The sequence below is a fragment of the Stegodyphus dumicola genome, chromosome 1 (genome assembly GCF_044657685.1).
Source record: "Stegodyphus dumicola isolate Sdum_Otavi_A_Nest chromosome 1, ASM4465768v1".
Lineage (NCBI taxonomy): Eukaryota > Metazoa > Arthropoda > Arachnida > Araneae > Eresidae > Stegodyphus > Stegodyphus dumicola.
In genome coordinates, this window is record NC_140768.1 from 116,665,075 (window position 1) to 116,688,211 (window position 23,137).

At 32.7% G+C, this 23,137-nt stretch overlaps 1 protein-coding gene across 3 annotated transcripts in view; it reads right to left on the reverse strand.

Annotated features, from left to right (window-relative positions):
• LOC118195959 (sphingomyelin phosphodiesterase-like) overlaps positions 1 to 23,137 on the reverse strand; it is a 203,475-nt gene that overhangs the window by 18,319 nt on the left and 162,019 nt on the right. For all 3 annotated transcript variants that reach the window (XM_085819714.1, XM_035367306.2, XM_035367307.2), the window contains exons 8-11: positions 15,943 to 16,023; positions 5,745 to 5,832; positions 4,562 to 4,644; positions 617 to 812 (exon numbers count right to left, since the gene is read on the reverse strand). In XM_085819714.1, the coding sequence (XP_085675840.1) occupies positions 617 to 812; positions 4,562 to 4,644; positions 5,745 to 5,832; positions 15,943 to 16,023 (448 nt within the window). The remainder of the gene's footprint in view (positions 1 to 616; positions 813 to 4,561; positions 4,645 to 5,744; positions 5,833 to 15,942; positions 16,024 to 23,137) is intronic.

Genomic DNA, 23,137 nt, shown 5'->3' on the forward strand with positions numbered 1-23,137 from the left:
AAATAAAAATAACATTTTGGAAACGTTATGTCTGTGCACAACACCTGATTTATTCTTGTTTTTTATATCATATTACTGTTCTTTTTTTTCTATATCTATGTATCTTCTATCACAATTATAAAGTAAATTTGCAAATTTGCATGATGAATTTTTTTATTTATATCCAGAAATGAGCATGGATCACAGGCACTCATACATTATTGGATTTCTACTGCACTTTGATAAGATAATTTATCGAATAATAATAATAACTATAACTCATTACTTACTTGCATCATAACGGCATGGCTCAGTGACAATAACTTATCATTGACATGCTTCATAATTTGTATTTTTGAATGTCTCAAGACCCCAAAAGCTCAATATCATTTTGAATCAAGATGATAGAAATACTTTAATGAAGTTTTATTCTGTGATTTTCAGTTAAAAAATGTCACAAGGTTGATGAGTATTAAAAACTTTTTACACAAAAGTTTTTTCCTTGTTTTAAGCATTAACAATTATCAAAAAACAAGTTCAATTTAACATTTTTAGAAAGAAAATCTGAATACACACATATCGATAGAAAAAAAAAAAAAAGAAGAAGAAGAAGAAGAAGAATGAAAGAAGATCATACTCTAGAACTTCCAGGATAATTTCCATCCACAGTATAAATTCTATAACCAGGATTAACTCCATCATATGTTGTCACACTAGGCCCAATATAAATAATGTTTGTTGGTCTTGGTTTTGGACCAGATTTGTCATAGAATATTTCAAATTCATCTTTATGGGTATGACCAAAAAACTGAGCCATAACTGTACTTTCATACCTTAAAATACACATAACATGATTTAATTTAGAAACTGTTACAACATATATACAGAAATCATGTATCAGCATTTTACCCAATACAACAACATAAATGAAGAGCAAAAAATATTATGGGCTAATGCCTTATGGAAAGGAATATGTCAGAAACTGTAATTTTTTCTTGCATTTTATATTGAACAGAAATATAAATAAATATCCGATAGCATGAAATGTTATAAATAATAAATATTGGGGTAAAAAACTACATAAGAACACATATTTCTTCATTAATAAACATGTCTTTTTTTTTTTTTTTTTTTTTTACTACATATCCCTAAATGCAATTATTTCGTATGCTCATTTTTTTGAAGATTTATTTTTAGATGACTTTATTCACCACCAGAAATTAACATGGCTGCAGAAACCTTTGCCACATATTTCATATAAAACAGCGATTGCGATTACAATACTTCCTTTACTTCATACAAGTAAAAAAAGACAGACCACACTAATGCATCACTGTATGTTCAATCATCAGGAGTTTTAAGTAAAAGAGAATTTATTGAGTTTATTATTTATCTTTTTATTAATTACTCAAAATGTAAAAAAGTTAAACTAAATTAGTCGATGCTTTATTTCACATCAGAGTGGTTTGGCTACTTTTAAGCAAATTCAAGAAATCTTTTTCAGTTTGCCTTTTCAGTTTAATTGGCATCAAAGAATAATTCCATCTTGTTCTTTGTCTTATATTTTATTACAATTATTAATCAAAAATTGCATAAAAATTTTAATATTTTGATTCCTAAAATAAATTTTTGATGAATTACATAAAAAAACATTTTTTTTTAACATCTAAAATGGCACATACAAAACCTTGCCACCTCATTGAGAAAAAATGTTTTTACCTATGTAGCAAAAATAGTTACTAAATCAGTATTCAGAATCGACTCTCTGTATTTGGCAATTACATTGTGGGGATAACAGAAAGGTATCTACTCCTTTCTTGAAAATTTTCCTTAGCTACATATAGTGGAACCTCAGATCACAAAGGTGTATCACTTCCCAAACAAACTATCTTAAATAATTCCTCAGATGATGAATGGTCTCTCAAGTTATGAACACTCAAGTTGGCAACACGACTTTCAAAGGCATTTTGAGTAAACTGTACCCTATTATTAACACTTAGTATAGGGACTTTTCTATTGCTTAACTCTCATTAACAAATCCTGGCAGCAAGTAACTTACAGGACTGCAGATTCTACCTGGAAGAAATTATGACCGGAATGGGTTCCAGGCAGTATTGTTGAGCATTATGATACTTGGGACTTTTTTGTTATCTATGATATTGTATCTTTAGGTACAACCATGGGTAAGAACTTTTTGCTGGTCTACAGAAAAATTGGGATATTATTTATATTTTTATGAAGATTCAGTTTAAAAAATGATGAGTAACAAAACCTATTATGGGATATGGATTGTACTTTTTAAAAATTTTAGCTACTACTTTTAGCGAAATTGCGTCTAAATTTAGTGACTTTTTAGCTACTTTTGCAGGTGTATCTAGCGATGTTTGAAAGTAAGAGTTGGCATTCATGGATATGCTGCTGCTATCAATATTAGCACGAAGTGGAATTCTCTTTCCTTTTGAATTACAAACATATGCTACTGTAGTCGTTAATAACACAGTTTTTCTCCATGTCAAAAGGCAACTTGATGGATTTTTGAGAACCATCTGCATTCTTGTTTATAATTGCATCACTGGAAGTTTCCGGTTTTGTTTTGTCTAATTGTTGATCCATGAAGCCATTGCTGAGTAAGCAATGATTATTATGTTTACAAAAATTAAAAATTGCCCGCTTAACACTATCAGTTTATTGGTATTGCTTTGCTCTTTCTGATTTGTTCTTGCTTTTCATAAAGTTCCTTTTCAGTGATATGGAAATATTATATTATATTCAACGATTTCCACATCTGCTTATGTCCTTTTATATTTGGTTATGATTTGGGGTTATAAACTTGTGCCCAAATTACAGCTATAAAGTTTAAATAATTTGATCCAGGGATAAATTAAAGCCTTTTAGATCAATTCCTATGGGGAAAATGGTTTCAATTTACAAACATTTCAGTTGATAAATAGCCTACAGAAATTAATTAAATTTGTGAAGTGAGGTTTCACTGTAGGTTACTTTCTACAACTAATAGCCTGACTTGGACTTCACTAGCAATTCATTGTTGTTCACATACAAAAATAAAAACAGTTTTGGCTATCAATGATATCATTTTGAATGGTTGAACTAAGAAAATTCAATGCCATAAGCAGCATTTTGGATCTTCATATAAAAGGTGTGCTACATAGAATCAGTTCTTCAAATTCTAATTTTACATCAGTTCTTTTTTCAGATTTGCTGCAAATATTTTTTTAATGTGATTAGGTCTAATATTCAAAATATCTGCACAATTCATAATCACACAAATTGATTATATGGTACTTAAACCGAGTTTGCTAAAACTCTCAATAAACAATTAGCAAGGTCAGAGTAGAGAAGATATTCGCTTTGATATTCTTAGTTAAAACAAAAGCAAGATGCAAAATCCACCTGAATCTTCTTGATGATACAGGAACAATCTAGGTAGAACCACTAATCCCAGTTTCAAAGATGTCATTACATTTTCAGAAACTGGAACGCAAAAGACATATCTCTTAAAATTTATCTTGCAGATTTGACTCCAGCAGGATTAATCAAGGTTACTGATAACATAAGTCAAGTGAAGTGATAATACATGTTAAAGACAATGATAAAATAGATCTGTAATGATAACAGCATGATGATAGCATGAACAATTTTTAAAAAGTTTTCTGGCTTTTTTATCACTATAATTTAATTTTACAGCAAGAATTTTATCTGGGATGGCCCTAATGAACATATTAAAAAAATTATTACTTTCTGGCCCATTTTACCAACACAAATTTTCAAAAGTATTTATGATACAGGAAACTTTTTCCAAGAAAAATATATTTAACTGGAACAGAACTCACCAATATAAATTTTAGAATCAGTCAAAAGGGTAACCTTACATTGATTTTAAGGTAATCAGACATAAGTACCTCTTTTTCTGAGTGTACTTATATGCAAATGATGAGTAGATCAGAGCTAAAACAAATAAAGTATCATCTGTCAAGGAAAATAGCAGTGAAACTTTAAAAAAAAAAAAAAAAAAGCAAAAGTGATGGAGAAAATGGACACTAATTAATGTCATTAACTATAGAAGTGAAAGGCTATAGAAGTAGTTTTGAAAATGTGAAAGGGCTTCAAAAAAAGTCTAGCTCAACTGAAAAAAGTTTCTGGATAATTTTCATAGAACAGAAGTCAAAATTGTGGTTAAGAAATCAATTATGATTCGATTATGATTGCAAACATTATCTAAAAAGCTTCTTCATTTGGTAAATTAGGTTTTCTTGAAAATTTTTAGGCACAAAATTTTACTTTCTTTATTTAATAAAATTAATTCCAGTCCAAGTCTTTCCAGAGCTTTCAAAGTTCTAATATCTTAGCTTTTCATGTTTCATCACTGTTTTCTTCGACAAATGATCAACCAAATAAATATAGTTATTTTGATCACCATCAAATTTGGTAGTTTAGTCAAAATCTAAGCTAATCTAAGCTTGCTTTTTCGGCCAATTTGTAATGAAGTTGCTAAAATGTCAAAAATCAATGATAACTTTTCCATGAGCAGAATTTCTAACCAATTACAAATCTAAATGCTCACCTGTTAATAATCTCATAGTAATTTCTACTCCATACTCCTAAACAATCTGGTTCCCCAGGAGGAATATGACCAATGATATGCACCTTTTAACATAAAAATCATAAATTAAAGGAAGAAATGTTTTCTAAAATAGTAAGATAGCACATTTAGGATAGAAAACAAATGCAAAAATATATGCTACTATTTTTGAATGCACAATTGTGGCAAATGTTGTTTTACTTTTGTGCATTTAATGAAGCTACAAACAAATTTAGAGCATACAACATCTGTGCCTACAAGAACAATAAAAAACTCAGCTAAAATAATAATATTTTATGTAAGTACAATTCCAATGTGAACTTTTCCCTAAAGTTAAAATAATTTTATTTGTAATATGTTCTGGTAATGATGTAGCATGCAGTTTGCTGCTTTTATTTATTTATTTGATGGTGCCACTAAAATGCTATTGTGAAATATGAAAATAAGTACAAATAATTAAGAATACATACATGAAAATGATTCCATTAATTAATTAAAACCTATTAAACTTTTATTTCTATTAAATTTAAATTGCTACCAACTTTTCAAAACAACTGCTAGCAACTGCTTTTCAAACCAGTTGCTACCAACTCAACTGGCTCTTTAAAGGGCCATTTTTATGAATAGTTTGGCGACATAAGTTATGAATGTATCACAACGTGGCCAAAAAATAAGCATCGCTTTTATAAACGAATCTTCATCATGCTTGTGCGAGATGATGTGGAAGTATTTGGGGTACAGTTCTTCCTATGTTGTGTAGAACCTTTAATTTCAAAACCCCTCAGGGCAATGGCAATTCAGTTGCTTGTATATTATGCCTATGAAATACATCGGCTTTTATGTCTAAAAAATATATATATATATATTATATTTTAAATATAGGCTTTTAATATTCAAGTTCATAACAAATAAGATGACTTTTTGTAATTTTAGACCAGAAACTTCTTCCATTCATATGGCTTTTCAAACATTATTTCTATTTTTTATACACTCAACTGTACAGAATTTTGACATATCTGGTATTTCTCAAGCTTTACAGATACTCGAGATTTTATTGTAGTTGATATTTATTATTAATTATGATTTTGTTATTATTAGCATAATATAAAAATATACATAATATCAGCGTAAAAGAGAATCTTTTTGTACTGAATAATTTTCTTACCTTTTCTCCTTTATTTTCAGCCATTTGTAATTCAGTTACAAGCCATTCAAGTTCCCCAGTTGGGTCAGTAGAATTTAAAAGCAACCACCTTACAAATAAATGAAATATTAATTAAAAAATATGAGAAAATACAAAGGGTGTTTAAAAATTTTAAAACTATTTCGATAAAGAATTAAAAAGAAGAAAATGCTTTGGAACAAAAACTGCTGGCAACAGCTTATTATTTGAAATGAAAAATGTCACTAGCTACTTTTTAAATTAATTCTTTTTTTAAAATGTCACATATACATTGAATTTTAAATTAATTCTTTTTTAAAAATGTCACATATACATTGACATGATCTACATATCGTGGATTGAGCGATATGTTTAAAATTTCCGAGTGCAAAATAAGGAATATTATTAATCAGAAAAGGAAAAACTGTCGTCCTTACTTCGATATGCAAAGAAGACTACACACCAAATACTCCAAAAAAGTATGCTCTGTTCATAAAATTAAACTGCTGCAGGATGATGCTTTTACAATGGGAAATTAAGAAACGTGGTGGGAAGGAAGTGTTAAAATCAACTGGGTGTACTATCAAGAGAAAGTTTTATGTCTGATATTTACAGAAGAAATTCTATGTCTTCATCCGAATGATTTTCAAAAAGTGCAATTTCATAAAACAACGCAACAAATCACATTTCGAAAAGTGTCACTGCATTTATTGAAAAAATAAAGGTATTGCACATATACATTTTCAAGTATACCAGCAAAGTCCTCTGATGTTTCACCTATGGATTATTGTGCATTTGGTCTCTTGTAAAGAGCTTTTTCCAAGTACACACCATGATTGATGGACTTTGAAAAGTAGTGGAAGGGGAATGGACTAAAACACTCAGGGATAAATAGAAGGGCTAGCTCATTTCTTTGTTCGACTCCTTGCCGACACGAGTCTAATGGGGGGACGTACAGGCAATAATCTGACGTCACTGTGATGCCACCTGTCCTGATTTCCCGCGTTTAAAACAGTAGTTTCATTGAGCTGCGAGACGATTTTCTAGGGGTTACATATCCCAAATTAATTTTAATAATATATATATCTGTTTTCTAATAATGTATATATTTAAAATAATTTATATATATGTAATTTTAGTCAGTTTTTATTTTAAATTCTATATTGTAAAGTACCGTTTACGTAATATGGCTTTCTGCGCTGCAGTAACGTGCCGTAGCACTTACAGAAGTATGAAAGGATGAGATATTTTATTTCATGGGACCAAAGGATCCAAATGAGAGTTTGCTTTTGACGAAAGAATTGATACTCAAATGTCAAAGAGAAGATTCTATTAATGTGAAGAGCGGAAAATCTGCAGCGAACATTTTCTATGCAGTGTTTATGAAGATGATATGAAAAATCGCTTGTTTGGATAGCCACAAAAAGAAACTGTTGAAATGGAATGCTGTGCCGAAAGTAAATTATGATGACAATAATAAATCGAAATTGATGATGACAATAATAAATCAAATTTTAATGATTTTAAAATAAAACTCACAAATGAAAATGTAGATCATCCTAAATGTATAAGGATAAACAAGAATGCATTGATAATTTGAAGAACAAAATAATATCCTTAGAGAATTGTATTAAATTGTATTAAAGTATTGAAAAATAGAGAAAAGAAAAATTTTAGAATGTTTGTTCAGCGACAAAGAAGGTGGACGACATCTAGACAGAAATTGGTATCAGAAATTAAAATCTCAATTAGCGAAATTTGGGGGGGGGGAGCACAAATCGGAGAATTTGGAAAAATGTCTAAAGCCTATTTTTATAAAGATGCAGATTAATGCATTACTGAAAAAGAAGAAAAAAATCAGGTGGACTAGTGAAAATATTTCACTGCATTGTCATAAGAGCTCTGCCATCTTAAAGCTATGACTTTTGGAAAGAAAAAAAATTGAGAAAAAAATTGGAATATCTTTACCTAGTATTATCAAATTAAAGAAATGGTGTTTATTTTATTTTTTAGTGTTTTCTAAATTTTAGTGTAGTCCAAGAATTCAAAGTAATGTTCTTACTCTAGAGAAGGAAAGAGGCGAATAGTTGTATTCTGTAGAAAAAATATGCGTTCTCAGTTTCGACGAAATGCATATAGATTGAAAACTCTGCTATTACTCTAAACTGGACTAAGTTGGTTCTTTTCAAAATGTGCAGTTTGTTTTAATCAGAGGTCTCATTTCGCACTCTGCCTCAAATTACTGAGAAACCGCGATTTAGATAGAGGATTTGTTTTAGAAGATGTAACTGTTTTAAATTTTGATATTATTAAAGAGGTTTTAAATAGAGATTGTAAAGAAATCAAATTGTGTCACAAACTAAAACCAAATTATTTAATGGTCAAGGGAAACGAGAGACAAAAAGTCGCTCCAGAGAAAACATTATTTTCAAAAAGTACCGCAAAACCGCTCTACCCCACAGGAAATCAGAAAGCATCTGACTTCTATGAATTAATCGATAATATCTTCGGTATTATGAATAGTACCAAAATAGTACCAACAAAAATAACAAGTATTTAACAAACTAATTTTGTTAAGTAGTTGTTAAAGTTATTCTTATTGTATCCTTTGTAACTAATTATTGATTAGATTTTGTGCTAGATTAGCATTCCAGATAAAATATAATAGTATAAAACATCAAAGTAATTGGCATAAAAAGACCTGCTTCCTTTACTCACACTTTTGAAAAATTAAATAACTGTTTTAGGTACTCTGAATAAAGCTATTTTGTCAAAATTAAGGTAACAATCTTATATACATTTATTTAATTGTAATATAAGTATAAATTCCAAAATTATTTAAAAAATATCTATTATATTGAATCGGAAGAGAATTATAACAATGTAAAATTTACAATTAGGCAAAAAATCAAACGTAGGTTAGCAGAAATGTTGCCATATATGTCATATATGTTTAAACCTATGTCAATGTAAAGTTGGTTTTTGAGTAAATTTAAATAACTGCTATTATAGTTATCTTAGAAGCAGTATAAAAATTCTCTCAGTTAGCATGCAAGTAAAGAAATGATTAGAAATAAACGTGCATTAAATAAAAAAAACCTTCAAATAAAAATAAAAAAAAAAACCACGGAACTTTATGTTAAAAGAGTAGCACATTTTATCTATTATTTTAAAATTGAGTAAGCATTATTAAATTTTTTAATGGTTCAGTCTAAAATGAATAAAGCAGTAACATTGCCTCTTCCAAATTATAGCTATCTTTCACATACAGCTCATTTTAAACGCTGGTTCAAAAACGCTAACTTCCAAGCTGTGAATTATATTGTCGCGCTCACTGTCATCATGGCTACGTCATCACTTCTCACTTTCTGCTTCAGGGGGAAAAGCTCTATGAGCTAGCCCTTCTCTTTTAAGTCCTGTAAAACACTACTCCTAGAAATTTTGTGAAAAGCCCTTCTATCATGGAAATCACTAAGCGGACTTATAGTCCACAAAATAGGGTATCAGATTGAACATTAAAAAATACTCTTTATATTCTAAATATTAATTAAAAGGCCCTGAAAATGTTCTAAAATGTGTAAACACCCTCTATATTTTTGCCTTTAATACTAAATAAAATCAATATTTTAAAACATTTTAAGAGAATAATTAATAATCTATATGCACATGTATATTTTTCTATCATTTTAATGAGTCAATATTCAAAGAATGATCATAAATTTATTTGCAAACTGTTCATTCAAAAGTTAAAACTAATATTACTTTTGAAAATTCAAAATAATAGCCAGTTGCTAATAAAGAAAGAACAGTTAACTTGCTTGTGTTGCAAGTACTAACCTTCGAGAAAAACTTGGCAAAAATTTGAAGATACAAAAACAAAGAACTAAATTTTGATGTATAAGGGAGTTCTCCGGCCTTCTTAGCATGCCTTCGTGGTGTAGTGATCAGCATGCTCGGCGCCTATTCGAGAGGGTCGTTATTTGAGTCCAGGTGAAGGCGTCGCTCATTTTCCAAATCTCCTGTTTCAAAAAAATCCTAACGACCCTAACAGTGGCGCCCGAACTAAAAGGTGATGAATCATGATTCTTCACCATCAGGATTTGGCAACTGGGGCCCCTAAAACCCAGTCGCTTTTTAAAAGAGGACGTATATAAGGTATTTATCCTGCCTTCTTAGAATGCCTTTGTGATGTAGTGGTCAGCACGCTTGACGCGAATTCAAGATGTCCGAGATTCGAGTAACGGTGAGGGCATTGCTCATTTCTCATCTGTCCTGCTTCGAAAATACCTAATGTGTCTACAGATGCACCAAATACATACACAGTTGATTCCAAATTCAGTGTATTATCTTAGCTGAAAAATTAAATGATACACAAAACAGAATCATTTTTAATCATAAATTCATTCACACAAATGCCCCGCTAAATCTCAGTTTTTGATGAAACTAAATATGTGTATAGCTCATACACAGATAACAAAATAATTATTTATTTATTATTATTCTGCCTGCTTCACCTCTCAATGGGCAGGCCTGTCATGTTATTCTGATAGTTGCACCAGCAACCTTTTTTTGGTTGTTTATCTTTTCCGACCTTTTTACTGATAAATATATTTAATATTAGTTATTACTTTTGTTGGGAGCTCCAACTTACAATTTTTTGGGAATGCTAGTTTAAAATTAGCAAAAAGGGCTAGTTGTTTAGAGATATATACATGAGTAGAGGCTTGCTGCCTTTACATTTTGTCAGGTGCCTAGACCTGGTTATCTGCTATAATTATGTTTCTCTTAGAATAGACATAATCTTTGATAGTTCTGAAGTTCCGCAGTCCATAGTAATCCTGAAGAAGGTCTTTGAGGCTATGTGATCCCTGGAGATGAGGAAGGAAGGCTCTGATGGGAGAAGTGAGTGGACAGTCGTGGATGTAATGTGAAATGTCTGCTGAAGAAGCTGAAGAACTGCAGGCACATTTTACACTTTGATGGCAGAATCTGCTGAGGTACATGAGAAATCTTCTGTGATTTGTGAAAGCCTGTAGATAGAAAACTGTTTTGAGCCTTTTGGTGGAAACCAAGGGAAAGATGGAGTAGGTGTGTCGACCGGTGAACTGAGTCGTCCCAGCGAGCTTGCCAGATGCACATGAAGGCGTAGAAGATTTTGTATTTGGCAGTGACTATGGAAAGCAGTATCTCTGAGTCGATGAAAGGGTGACTTGTGGCTTCTTTAGCTAAAGAGTCTGCCCTTTCGTTACTTTGGGTACCTTGATGACTACATACCCAGCATAGAGAGACTTGCCTGGAAGAAGGCAGGGTAATACGCACTTCTTTTAATGAAAAGATGTGGAAGGCTTGTGTGCCGTTCTTGTTCAGTGCTTGTAGGATGCTCATGCTGTCTGTGTAGAAGCTGATGGATGGAAAATTGGTGTTCCCTGTCCAGAGAGCTGCCTTCTTTAAAGCGAAGGACAGTCTGGAAAATCGAGGCAAGGTCGCTAAGTCTGAACCGTGCTGAGTGAATTTCTGTATTGTTGTGGAAAGCGACATAGGCTGCACCTACTTGCTCTGAAACTTAACAGCCATCAGAAAAGATTTCTAAGTCCTGTCCTTTTGGTAGATGTTTAAGCCATTTTATATCTTTCATGAGAGATGGGTGGACGGGACTATAGTTGCAATGCGTTTCTAAGGAGCACTGGTCCATGAATGAGGAGTTATCAAGCTGAAGGGAGTCTTTAAAATGAACTAATCTATAAGTACCACATTCAATTTCTGCTTTGAGATCTAAGGGGAGAACCCCTGCTGCTGAAGAGCTACTGTGGATGTGGTATTGAAACATTTAGTGATCTTGAGAAGGGTGATGCGTTGAATTTGGAGTAGCTTCTGATGAACCCTTACCGTACTAGTCATCCAGATGGGGGAAGCCGTGAAGCATCATCCTTTCAATGCCCCACAGATATAGTTCTTTCAAAAGTTTCCCTCTTAGATTCCATTTAATTGTGACAATGCAGTTTAAGCAATTAATAAGATTGCAGGTTTTATTTCGTATCATCGTTAAGTGTGGCACCAAGGTGAGTTTTCTATCAAGTAAGAATCCTAGGTATTTTAAAGTAACTTAATTTTTTAGTGCTTGGCCCTGCCATTTAATACAGGGTGGGCTATTTACAAGTTTATTACCCTTTGGAAAGGTGATCATTTTTGTTTTATCGATGCTGAATTTAAGCTTGACTTTGAGGCTCCAGTCAGTGATAAGATCTAATGCTTTTTTCACTTTGTTTTCTATTTCAGTGCAATTGCCTCCTTGAATGATTAGGATAAATCATCGGCATATGCCTGAATTTGTGCATAAATCTAGATCTAATGCAGTATTTGCAATGAGATTCCACAATATTGGGCCACTACTGGACCCTAGGGAGCTGCCTCTGTAGTAGTCATGAGTGACACTGACCACGTCTCGCTGGTAAGGGACTTTACGATTGTGAACATAACTGTCGCCTATGATCCGAAAGAGATTCTTAGGACATTGAATCCGAAAGAGATTCTTAGGATATTGAGGATGTTTGAGTTGATCTCTGAGGGCTGGCCACCAGAGTTGGTTGAAAGCCAAGGCCATGACTAAGGAGATAACACACGTGTGGACACCTCATTGTTTGTTATGGTGTATTTGCTCTTGTAGATTGTGAAGAGCGTCGAAGGTACTCTTTCCCTTCATGAAACCGTATTGTGCTTTTGTTGATGAGGTGGTCTTTCTCCAGGTGGAAAGTGAGACGTCTGGCTATTAGTTTGTCTAGAACTTTTCCCCAGGCGGAGAGAAGACAGATAGGTCTACATGTGTTCGGATGCTTGCTGTTTTTGCCCTCTTTTTTGAAAAGAACAAGATCAGCATCTGGAAAGTAGCCTTGTTGAAGGCATGCATTAAAGAGATATGTTAGTTGGTCTTCGTTTGCGATTCTCATACTCTTTGACAAAGTCTATATTGAGTTTGTCCAAACCAGGGGCTTTGCCCCTTTTGGTAGTTTCTATGATCTTTCGAATTTCTGTGGTAGTGAAGGGGAGATCATTTGCAGTGTTGGGAGGGCTGCTTGCTGATTTCTTTATCTCCCTGTGATGTGGGGTATCTTCGTCTTGAGTATCATTGGGAAAGTGAAATTTGACAATTTCTCTAATAGTATCTTCAACTGCAGTTGTGGTTGTCCCATCTAGTTTGAGTATCAAGCTTAGCTGTAGGGGTCCTAGGCTTTTGCCTTTAATGATATCATAGTAGGACACGAACGGGGAAGAGATCTAAAGATTTTCCCAGAATGTGTCCCATGAGGCTTTTTTGGCCTCTAAGATCTTTCATCTATAAATAGCTTGTTCCTTTTTGTAGATGACTGTTTTTGGTGTGCATGTCTGCTGAGGTGCGATGGTACTGCTGCTGTAGGGCTCGTACCTTTTTCTTGTAATCGTGAGCTCCTGATTCTATAGGTTGCTTCTATAGTGTTTGTTGTTCTTATTTGAATTACCAACTTTTTTAGTGTGATCATAATTTTCATGGATGAGTTTCGTGGTGATCTCTATGTGTTTATTTATTTTCATGATGGTATGTGGTAGTGAAACTGCAGAACATTGTTCTGCGAGTTTTTGCCTCAATGTCATCCAGTCTATATGACTTAGTTTCATCTTCTTGGTGTTTTTTCTCTGTAGGTCTACATTATCAATGTCATATTGGACGTAGTTATGGTCACTAAGGTTTGCTTTCTCCTGGACTTTCCAACTTGAAATCTCGATTGGATTTTCTCTCCGAAATAAAGTGAGATCAATCCACGAGGTTCCCCTGGAACCAGAGAAGGTACGAGGGCTATCAGGGTTGTTAATGATGGTTAAACTCGTGGCTGCTAGTAGTTCACAGATCTTGAGACCTCTTGGGTCTGGCTGGATGGTACTCCAAATTGGATGTTTTCCGTTGAAGTCCCTGCTGATTATAACTGAGATAGAGTCATTTGTTGTGTTTAAGTTCTCTAGTGAGGCCAATATAGGCTCGATTTCCTGCGATGGATGGCACTAAACAGAAACAATCAGGAAAGAGTGGTTTCCTTCGAATCACACTGCTGTGATGTTATCTGTGCTAATGACCTCTAAGGCAGGGAGTGCTTGGTCCGTAAGTATGATTGCTGTTTTGGCGTTTTTTGTTGTATAGAATTTTCTAAATCTTGTGGGGAATCCTTGTAGATGATCGTTTTTTACGTAGGGTTCCTGTGTGCATACTATCTTTATATCTTTATTTTGTTCTAAATGTTCTCTTAAGTATGTAGTTGCACCCCGAGAGTGCTGTAGGTTTATCAAGAGAATTTGGATTTTACTCATAATTTATTCTTTGTTTGTATTTTTGTAACTCTCTTTAGTAGCATACACATTTTCTGTCGTGACTGTGTGATGGGTGTTTAACCCTGCATTCACATTGATTTTGTGACAATTTACACAGATTGGAGATTCCTTTTTGCAATCTTTTTTTTTTTGATGGTCTTCAGTACACTTCATATTTTCTATACAGTTTTTGGCACAGTGATTACAGCCTAGGCATTTGTAACATTGAAAAATCAAGGTCATAGTACCTGTTTACGGTTCACAATCACCCATTGAGTGCTCATATTAGTAGTTGGTCGAAACGCCCCTGGCAGCAATGCATGCTTGAATTCGTCGACGCAAGGAGTGGTAGAGGTTCCTAATGTCATCCTGCAACACATTCTGCCAGGCATTCATCAGTTGTCGCTCCAGATATGCGATATTTTGTGGTACCCAAATCTGGCACCCTACTATGTCCTAGACATGCTCGATTGGTGAAAGGTCTGAAGTTCTGCTGGCCAAGGAAGAGCATCAACCACATGGAGACAGTTTAGAGATATGCGAGTGGTATGTGGCCTGCCATTATCTTGTAGGAAAATGGTCCCAGGTTGACATGCTATGAAGGGTAATGCAACCGGCCGCAGGATGGTATCAATATATCGTTGAGCTATTAAAGATGTACAGAGGATGACTAAAAGATGACCTGCTGACATAAGAAATAGCGCCCCCTTACTGTCACACCAGGGGGTTATGTCTGTATGCCTTTGTAAAACAAAGGTTGATTGGGATTGCTGGCCCCGTCCTCTCCAGACATGAACATGGTGGTCATCTACTTCAAAGATTCATCGCTGAACACTATATGATGCCAGTCTGATGGCAACCATGATTTTCGGCTGCGATACCACTCCAGATGACGCCACTGATGTTGTGGGATCGAAGGCAAATGTCTTAAATGCCTCTGTAATCCCAACCCCGTCTCAGACAAGTGGCGTGAGATGGTGGACGGTACCATGGAAGGTATAGATGTGGTTGTAGTGTGTTGAATAGTCGACAACGATACCGTTGAGGGTGGATCGGGCATGGCAAACTATGTCTATGAACCATCCTATCTTGCCTCACATTTGTGCTCTTTGGTCTTCCAGAGTCTTCATTTCATCTGCAATTTCCTTGTAGCAATCATTGCTGCCAACTTCTTTGCACAGCAGTGTTTGTATGCTGCAGGTGGCGGCCTATTGCTCGGTATGACCACCCAGCTTCACACAACCCTACAATGCGCAAGCGTTCGAAGTCCTTTAGTTGTCTGCAAGGTCTTCGATATCATCATAATGGCACATATAGTTGCTTCTTTACAGAAGTACAATGGCAGCAACAAAAAAAGATAAATTCCCCCCCCCCCCCGTTACTGGTTTTATACTTTGCGAATTGTACACTAAAAATGCACGCTATGATCACAATTCCTGTTCATTTGCCTTGAAACTTTGATAATTTGCATGTTCGATCAAGATGCTTTTGCATACTAAATTTTATCACGATCACATAAGTCCTTTTTGGTGCTTCGATGTTTTTGCAAAAGAGTGTATATATACACACTCTTTTGCAAATATAATGCATGTATATATATACATTTCAGGTTGACATTCAAAATGGTATGAACTTAATTTATTTCCATTTTTTTATCTAGTAACAACCAGCTAATAATCTTCTTCAGCAGGCTTTTTATACTGACTTAGGACATTTTTATCTACTACTGATTATTTTAAAAATTCTTTTTAAACCCACAATGCTTAAAAAGTGTACTTAGATTCTGCAAATACCAGAAAGGTTTACAGAATTATGGTCTATATATATATATATAAAACAATAAGAAAATTTAACTTCTGAAACTTACCAGTTTAAGGCATTACAATAATTCATGTTCAGAGAGATGATACGAAAGCCTGGATTCACAAGTACAGAATAGTATGCACCCCTGTAATGAAATTACGGTTATGATGCTTTATTAAAAATAATAAAAAATAAAAATTTACCATTTAAGATTTTAACACAAATAGAAATTCATCTGCAAAGAAATCTACATCATTCAAGTTCTAACTATGAAACTTTTCAGTTTAACTTTGAATGTCTGTGTATGCTTCAAAATACATCCACATCCTTTTTATAAAATTAATATTTTATTTAATTTTATGTTTAATATTTTATTTATATATTATAATAATATAAGAAAATATGATAATTACTGTCTTATTTAATAACATTTAATTTTATATAATTTAAAATTAAGTTTAATAAAATATTTAAATGTGATATTTCATTAAATAAATTTTTGTTATCTTGTCCATATCATATGGAACAATGGTTGTCAGAGCCTACCCCAAAGAGAGGTTGGACTTCTATTTTCCATCCTCAATTTTGAGGGAGAGCACCCTGGGGAAGATCCGTGAGTCTCTCACCCCTCTCCCGTACCACCATTCCATACGAGAGGACTTTTAGCTCACCGCATATTTAGAGTGCTGCCATGCCGCACCGACACTTTACATTTACAAACAACCATGTATTCTCCGGGATTTGAACCTAGGCCCTTCAGTACCATAGTAAGCTCCCCTAACTACTATGCCATCTGGGCAACTATTAAATTAATTTTAAAATTTACTAAAATATTACAATTAAACCTATGCTGTCATGCTTTATAATATTAAAGTAAAGTATTAAATGTAATAAAGTAAAGAAATTCATCAGGAAGAATTGTTGTTTATGAAAAACTTCAGGTAATTAAAATGCAACTTCATTAAAACGCTACTGGATAAGCAATGCCATTGACTCTCTCTCTCTCTCTCTCGCAACTACTGCTTAAAATCAATACTAAACTTCCCATTCAAGGTTCATCCAAACACAGTTTCATACAGGACTAATGACTTTGTCAAGTGATGGATTTTTCCAGCCAAAACACAGTTTAGAAAATCCTTCTCAATTAACCCTTTTGAACCTAATGGGCACATGTGTCCAGAGATTAGATTTCATTCCCTATTGGGTAAATAAAACCCACTTTTAAATGGGTTTTTTAATTTGAAGTGTTTTTAAGGAATTAGGGAACAAATATATGAATGACTAAAGAAACCTGGCCTATTTGCTAAAATGTCAGGTTGCACTTTGTAAAGACTGCTTTATGCCATATCATACTTAACAAGTATTGTAAGAACAAAATATTCAGTACGTTTAATTTTCATTTACTTATTTACATGCAGTGTAAGGTTATTATCACAATATCCTAGACTATTGGGACAAATAGGACCAGTTGACAATACAATTGGGACATATTGTCCCAGGAGATTTTCAGGAAACGGGAAAAGTTAAAAACTTTTAACTAATATTACACTTTTAGTATGTCAACATTAAATTAAACTACTTTTCATAGTTAAATTAATCATCTGAAACAATATATAGAATTAATACTTACTATTTGTGTTTTCACCATTTCGTAGTAAATTAAATCTCTACAAATATCCTTGCTAAAGGTTTCAGGGAAAAGTGAACTAACACTTGTGTCTTTTACTTCTGTCTTATTTGGATCACTTTTAGTTTTATTTGGCAACTCACAAAGACTTTCCAAATGTGATGATGAATTACATTTAATTCAATTGGCTCTACAATATTTCTTTTTGTGGCCTTTTAATAAGCATTGTTTGCACTTAAACTGGTCATACAAAGTTTTATGTTTTTCTAAAATGGTTAAATTACAATGTTTTGAAACATGAGGTTTCAAACAAAAACGCAGACGAATTTTTCAATTGATGTGTTAAGTGTGGCAGCTGAAAATATTTTATATTTTTGGTAGGGACACATTTTTCATTATAACTCTCAAATTTATTTTCTTCATTTCTTGCAACTTCAGATTTGTTAGAATTAACAAGCAATGATATTTATCGTGCTTCAATTTCTTTCTCTAAAACTGATAACAAACCTTAATCTGATACATCGCAGCTTGAATTTTGCCTGCTAAGTTGTAAAACTAAATCATTTGAGATACACTTAAATAGAACAGGTAACAATAAATTTCTGTATGTATCGAAATTAATTCCCAATGATTCAAGACAACGTATCCGAGTTGTTATTTCATCAAATAGTTTGTTCAAAGCAAATTAAATCAAACATTACTAGATCTCCCAACTGGCGCCAAAGACAGAAGACTATTCATATGAGTCCTTATTAATAGGTCTTTCTTCCCGAATCATTTATTTAAGATTTCTGTCGCTTTTTTGTAGTTGTTCAGTGTTTACGGTAAGTCACTTATCACTTTGGCTGCTGAGTCTGTAAGCAAACATTTTAAAGAATTGAACTTTTCTATGTCTGTAAGAGAGTAATTTTCATGAACAGCCACTGTAAACTGGGTCCAAAATTCTTGGAATTTTAATACATCACCATTAAATTTCTCTAATGCTCTAATAATTTTGTACCACAAGTACTACTGTTTCTTTTTAATTCTGGAGCAACACTAACAGTTGTGGGTTTTTTTGATTTAGCCAAATTCTGTAAATACCTAGTTATTCATTATTTACACCTAATAATAGATTCATTGTAGTCCAATGAATTTTCTAACTCTGTTTCTAAATCCTGATCTGGAATCTGAGACATAATGACATCATCTAGGTTCAACAACTTTACTTCTCTCTCTATTAAAACAGCAAAAAGAGCTTCCTGTAAATAGTTTATATCACACTGCCCTTCAGAAAGGTCATCATTAATTTTCTTAATAAGTTACACTAGTTCTAATGGTACCTCTCACTTTCTTGTTCTTCTCGATAGTAACCTTAATACCCATTGCAATAATTTAAATTAATAAATTACTCACTTCTCTTGATGAAGACATTTTCACATCAGTTTCCTGAATTGATGTACCAAAACATTTGATACAAAACTTTATCTGCATCTAGTGCAGTTTTAAATCCTTTGGTAGTCAAGGTAATTTAAAACGCAATTTTGTCTCAGGTGCAGCAAATTTAATCTTACCGTACTACAATGATGAGACTGAGAGACATTTGATAAACATATTTATTGAAATATTTACAAGTCAAATATTATTACTTAGTTTAAATTTTAATATATGCCTTTGAAAAGAACATAATCATGAGAACCAAAATAACTCTCACACTCATGCAAAAACACATCGGCGATGCAGCACTCTTTTTTAAACATATTTCCCAGTTGTTTCAAATATCAAAAACATTCAGTACTGAATGTTATTATAAAACAAGACATAAAACAATAGTTGAAAATGTAATATAATTACTGTTAAGTTCATTTCAATGACTTTTCACGCATACAATACATCATACATCAATGACTTTTCACACATACTACGTCAATCATGAAATATAAAACTGCCAAGATTTTCATAAGTGCAGTGAGTTACTTTATACACACTTGAGCTCTATCAAGGAGCTGTTAGACTTCATAAACAAAGTGGGAGACCCAAACAAATGCAGCTAGGAAGTACTGGGTTTGGTGCGATTGGCACAAAATTCTATTTAGCAGAGGTGCCTCATACCTGCCAAACTCAAGAAGATGAAGTATTTTATAAGGACTTCACTAAAAACTTTTACATAATTCATACCGCATAATTTGGATAAATTTACAACAAAAAATTTTGATGTAAAATATATTAATTTAGAACTTAATTTTAACTTACATTTCCTGACTAATTGGATTTGATTTAATTTTCTTAAAATCTGATATTGCTGAAAACTCAGAAAAAAATAAGTTTTATTATTAAATGTTTGTAAACACAATGAAGAAAATTAATATTAAATATATACGTAATGTATTCGGAAACTAAGTACCGTTTCATTCTAGCGCCGTCGCAGCGCTGTGATAGGCGTCCCGCGCATGCACACTAGTCTTTCTAGTTCACTGACTTTCAATTGTCGCCATTTTGGTAGCTCTATGTTGTGTTTTCAGTTTGCTGTGCACATTCAAAATGTTTAAGACAATTAGTTCTCCCGCTGACTGTGAGATTCGTGCCGTGATTAAATTTTTGAATGTGAGGAATGTTAAATCGGCCAAAATTTATCGTCAAGTGACAGAAGTTTACGGTGAATATGCAATAACTGATGGAATGGTGAGAAAGTGAGTAAGAATTTTTAATGCAGGTCGAACAAATGTCCACGCCAAGGCTCGGAGTGGTCAACCTTCTGTTGTCACCGATGATTTGGTAAGAAAAGTTGATGAAGCAATTCATGAGAACAGACGCTTCACAATGACAACTCTTTCAGAGGCATTTCCACAAATTTCATATACTGTTTTGTTCGAAATTGTGTCTGACCGCTTGAATTATTGCAAACTGTATTCCCGATGGGTTCCAAAAATGCTCACTGATGTTCACAAAACAAAGCGACCTGACATTTCTCACGCGGTACAATGATGAGGGAGAAAACTTTTTAAACCAAATTGTGACAGGTGATGAAACTTGGGTGTGTCATTTCACACCAGAATTGAAACAACAATCGATGGAGTGGAGACACACTCATTCTCTGAAAAAACAAAAGTTCAAAGTGACAATGTCATGACAAAAAATCATGTGCACTGCCTTCTGGGATAGGAAAGGCGTTTTGCTTACTGAATTTCTTCCCAGAGGTGAAACCATTAATGCGGCATGATATTGTGAGACTTTAACAAAACTAAGGCGTGCCATTCAAAACAAACGAAGAGGAATGCTCAGTAAAGGAATTGTGTTGCTCCATGATGATGCTTGGCCCCATACTGCTGGTGTCACTCAATCATTAATTCGACAGTTTCATTGGGAGCAGTTCGATCACCCGCCATACAGCCTGGACTCGGCGCCATCCGACTATCACTTGTTCTTGCACATGAAGCGCGAGCTTGGTGGCAAGCGCTTTGGATCTGACGATGACACGAAAAATGCTGTGGAGTCGTGGTTATCAAAACTGGCAGGAAGTTTCTTTGACGATAGTATACAAAAACTGGTCACCCGCTATGACAAGTGTTTGATCATTGGTGGAAACTATGTTTAAAATAGTTTAAGACATGTATTTTCATGTAAAAATAAAATTGCATTCGAAAAAATTGTTTTACTATTTTTTTTTCCAAAACGGTACTTAGTTTCCGAATACGCCTCGTATATAATCACTTATATGAACTTAGCAATGTTGCGTTTACACACTTAAAGCAAAATTAAATACAAATATTTGCCTATTAAATGTCAGCAGAAAAACTAACAAATATTACCTATTAAACATTGATTTAATTCTTCATAAAATGCTTTAAAAATCTCTTTGATGGATTTAAATTATTCAGATCTAATAAAAATTAATCAGAAATACAATGAAGAAACTCATTTAAAAATGAGCCACATATAGAGATGATAATGTTATTGCTTTAGTTTTATTTAAAAATTCATTCATTAAAATACTTTTCATAATATTTCCTTTCCCTTTGATACTTAATAATGATTAGCATTCTTTCCAGAATATTCAGAAAATTTCAGTTTGGAGTTGGATAAAATGAAATCAATTTCAACTATTTCCAGTGTGACTTATTGACATATTTAAAAGCTGTGTAATAAGTTGTATAGCCACATCTATCATCCCTTGGGAAAACATTTTATAGATACTAATACAGCTTTAAAGAAATGTCAGTGGAACTTCATTCATAATCCTCTATAGAAATGCTTTTCTATAAAATTCTATAGAAATTTGATAAAGTTTTCACAGAACTGAATTCTACAGAAAAGTTGCTTTGCAAAATTACATAGAAATTTTATGAAGCTTTTATAAAATAGTATTATATAGAAATATGCAAAGTTTTCAAACCATAATCAATGCAACTTTCAGTTCTTACTGCCCCATATGGGATACAGAAGAGCAGAAATAAATTCCTTTTTAAAGGAATAATTTTAAAATGGAAATCTTTGCCTCCCCCCCAAGCTTAACATACATTTTGATAAATTTATGTAATATTTTGCACATTTTTTTTATATTATAATACAAAACTTAAATCTTGTAAAAGAATAAAATTGATTTAAATCATAAAATTAGTTGCAAGATAAATTTACCCAGCTAATTATAAAACTTTAATTCCTGAAATTAATGCTTTTAATTATTGCACATATGCCTCCGATAGGCAAAATTATTTTTTTAGTTTTAATTAAACTATTATTTAAAATTCATTTATTTTCATTTAAATATTTTTTAAATAAAAATCATATTGAAATTCTTTATTGGGAAAGGTACCACAACTGTTGCATCTGTTCTTATTCCCTCCTCCATATCATACATGATTTAAAAATTTAGGTTAAAAAAAATTCGATTCAAAAATTAAAATTTAATCCATTTTTTTTCATCTCAAGAGAAAATTTTGTTTATTTTATAATGATTTTAAAAATGATTAAAAACTTCTGTAAGATATTTTATTGAAAATTAAAGCAATTAAACTTGTTTAGAATTCTTTAGTATTGTCATCCAAATTGGATCTTATATTTTAAGTAGAGTTCTATTAGTTGATTCTATACACATTAGGAAAAGATTATATACATTTAAGATTCTATAGAAGACCTTCGCTCAGTTATAGAAAATTGGGTTATAATTCTAATGGATTATAAAAAAGTTTAACATTGTTTTTTTAAAGAATTTTATACGATATTTTTATAAGAAATATAACTCAATTTGTTGCTCTCATCATATGTAGCCACACCTTTTCCTGCTCTGTCACAAATATGTAGTGATTGGCAGTATTTTCTGTATTAAGTAATCATTCAGTTACACAGCTCTCTCTCTCTCTCTCTCTTTTTTTTTTTTTTTTTTTTTATACTGAGACATGCAAACCAGTTTGAGTGAGGAACTTAGTTTTAAATTTGTGTTCTTTTGAAATGTTTATATATGTTGATTATGTAAAAATGGATAATAGTTAAATATATTTTTGCATGAAACAGGAATTAATAATAATTACGATTTAGCATCTAAACCAAGCAAATTTTGGGAGACTACCCATTTCAGTTAAGCAGGAAATTTCACAATGATGTTTGGTTTCAAGGACTTGCATATGATTTGGCATCTATGCCAAACAAGTTTTGG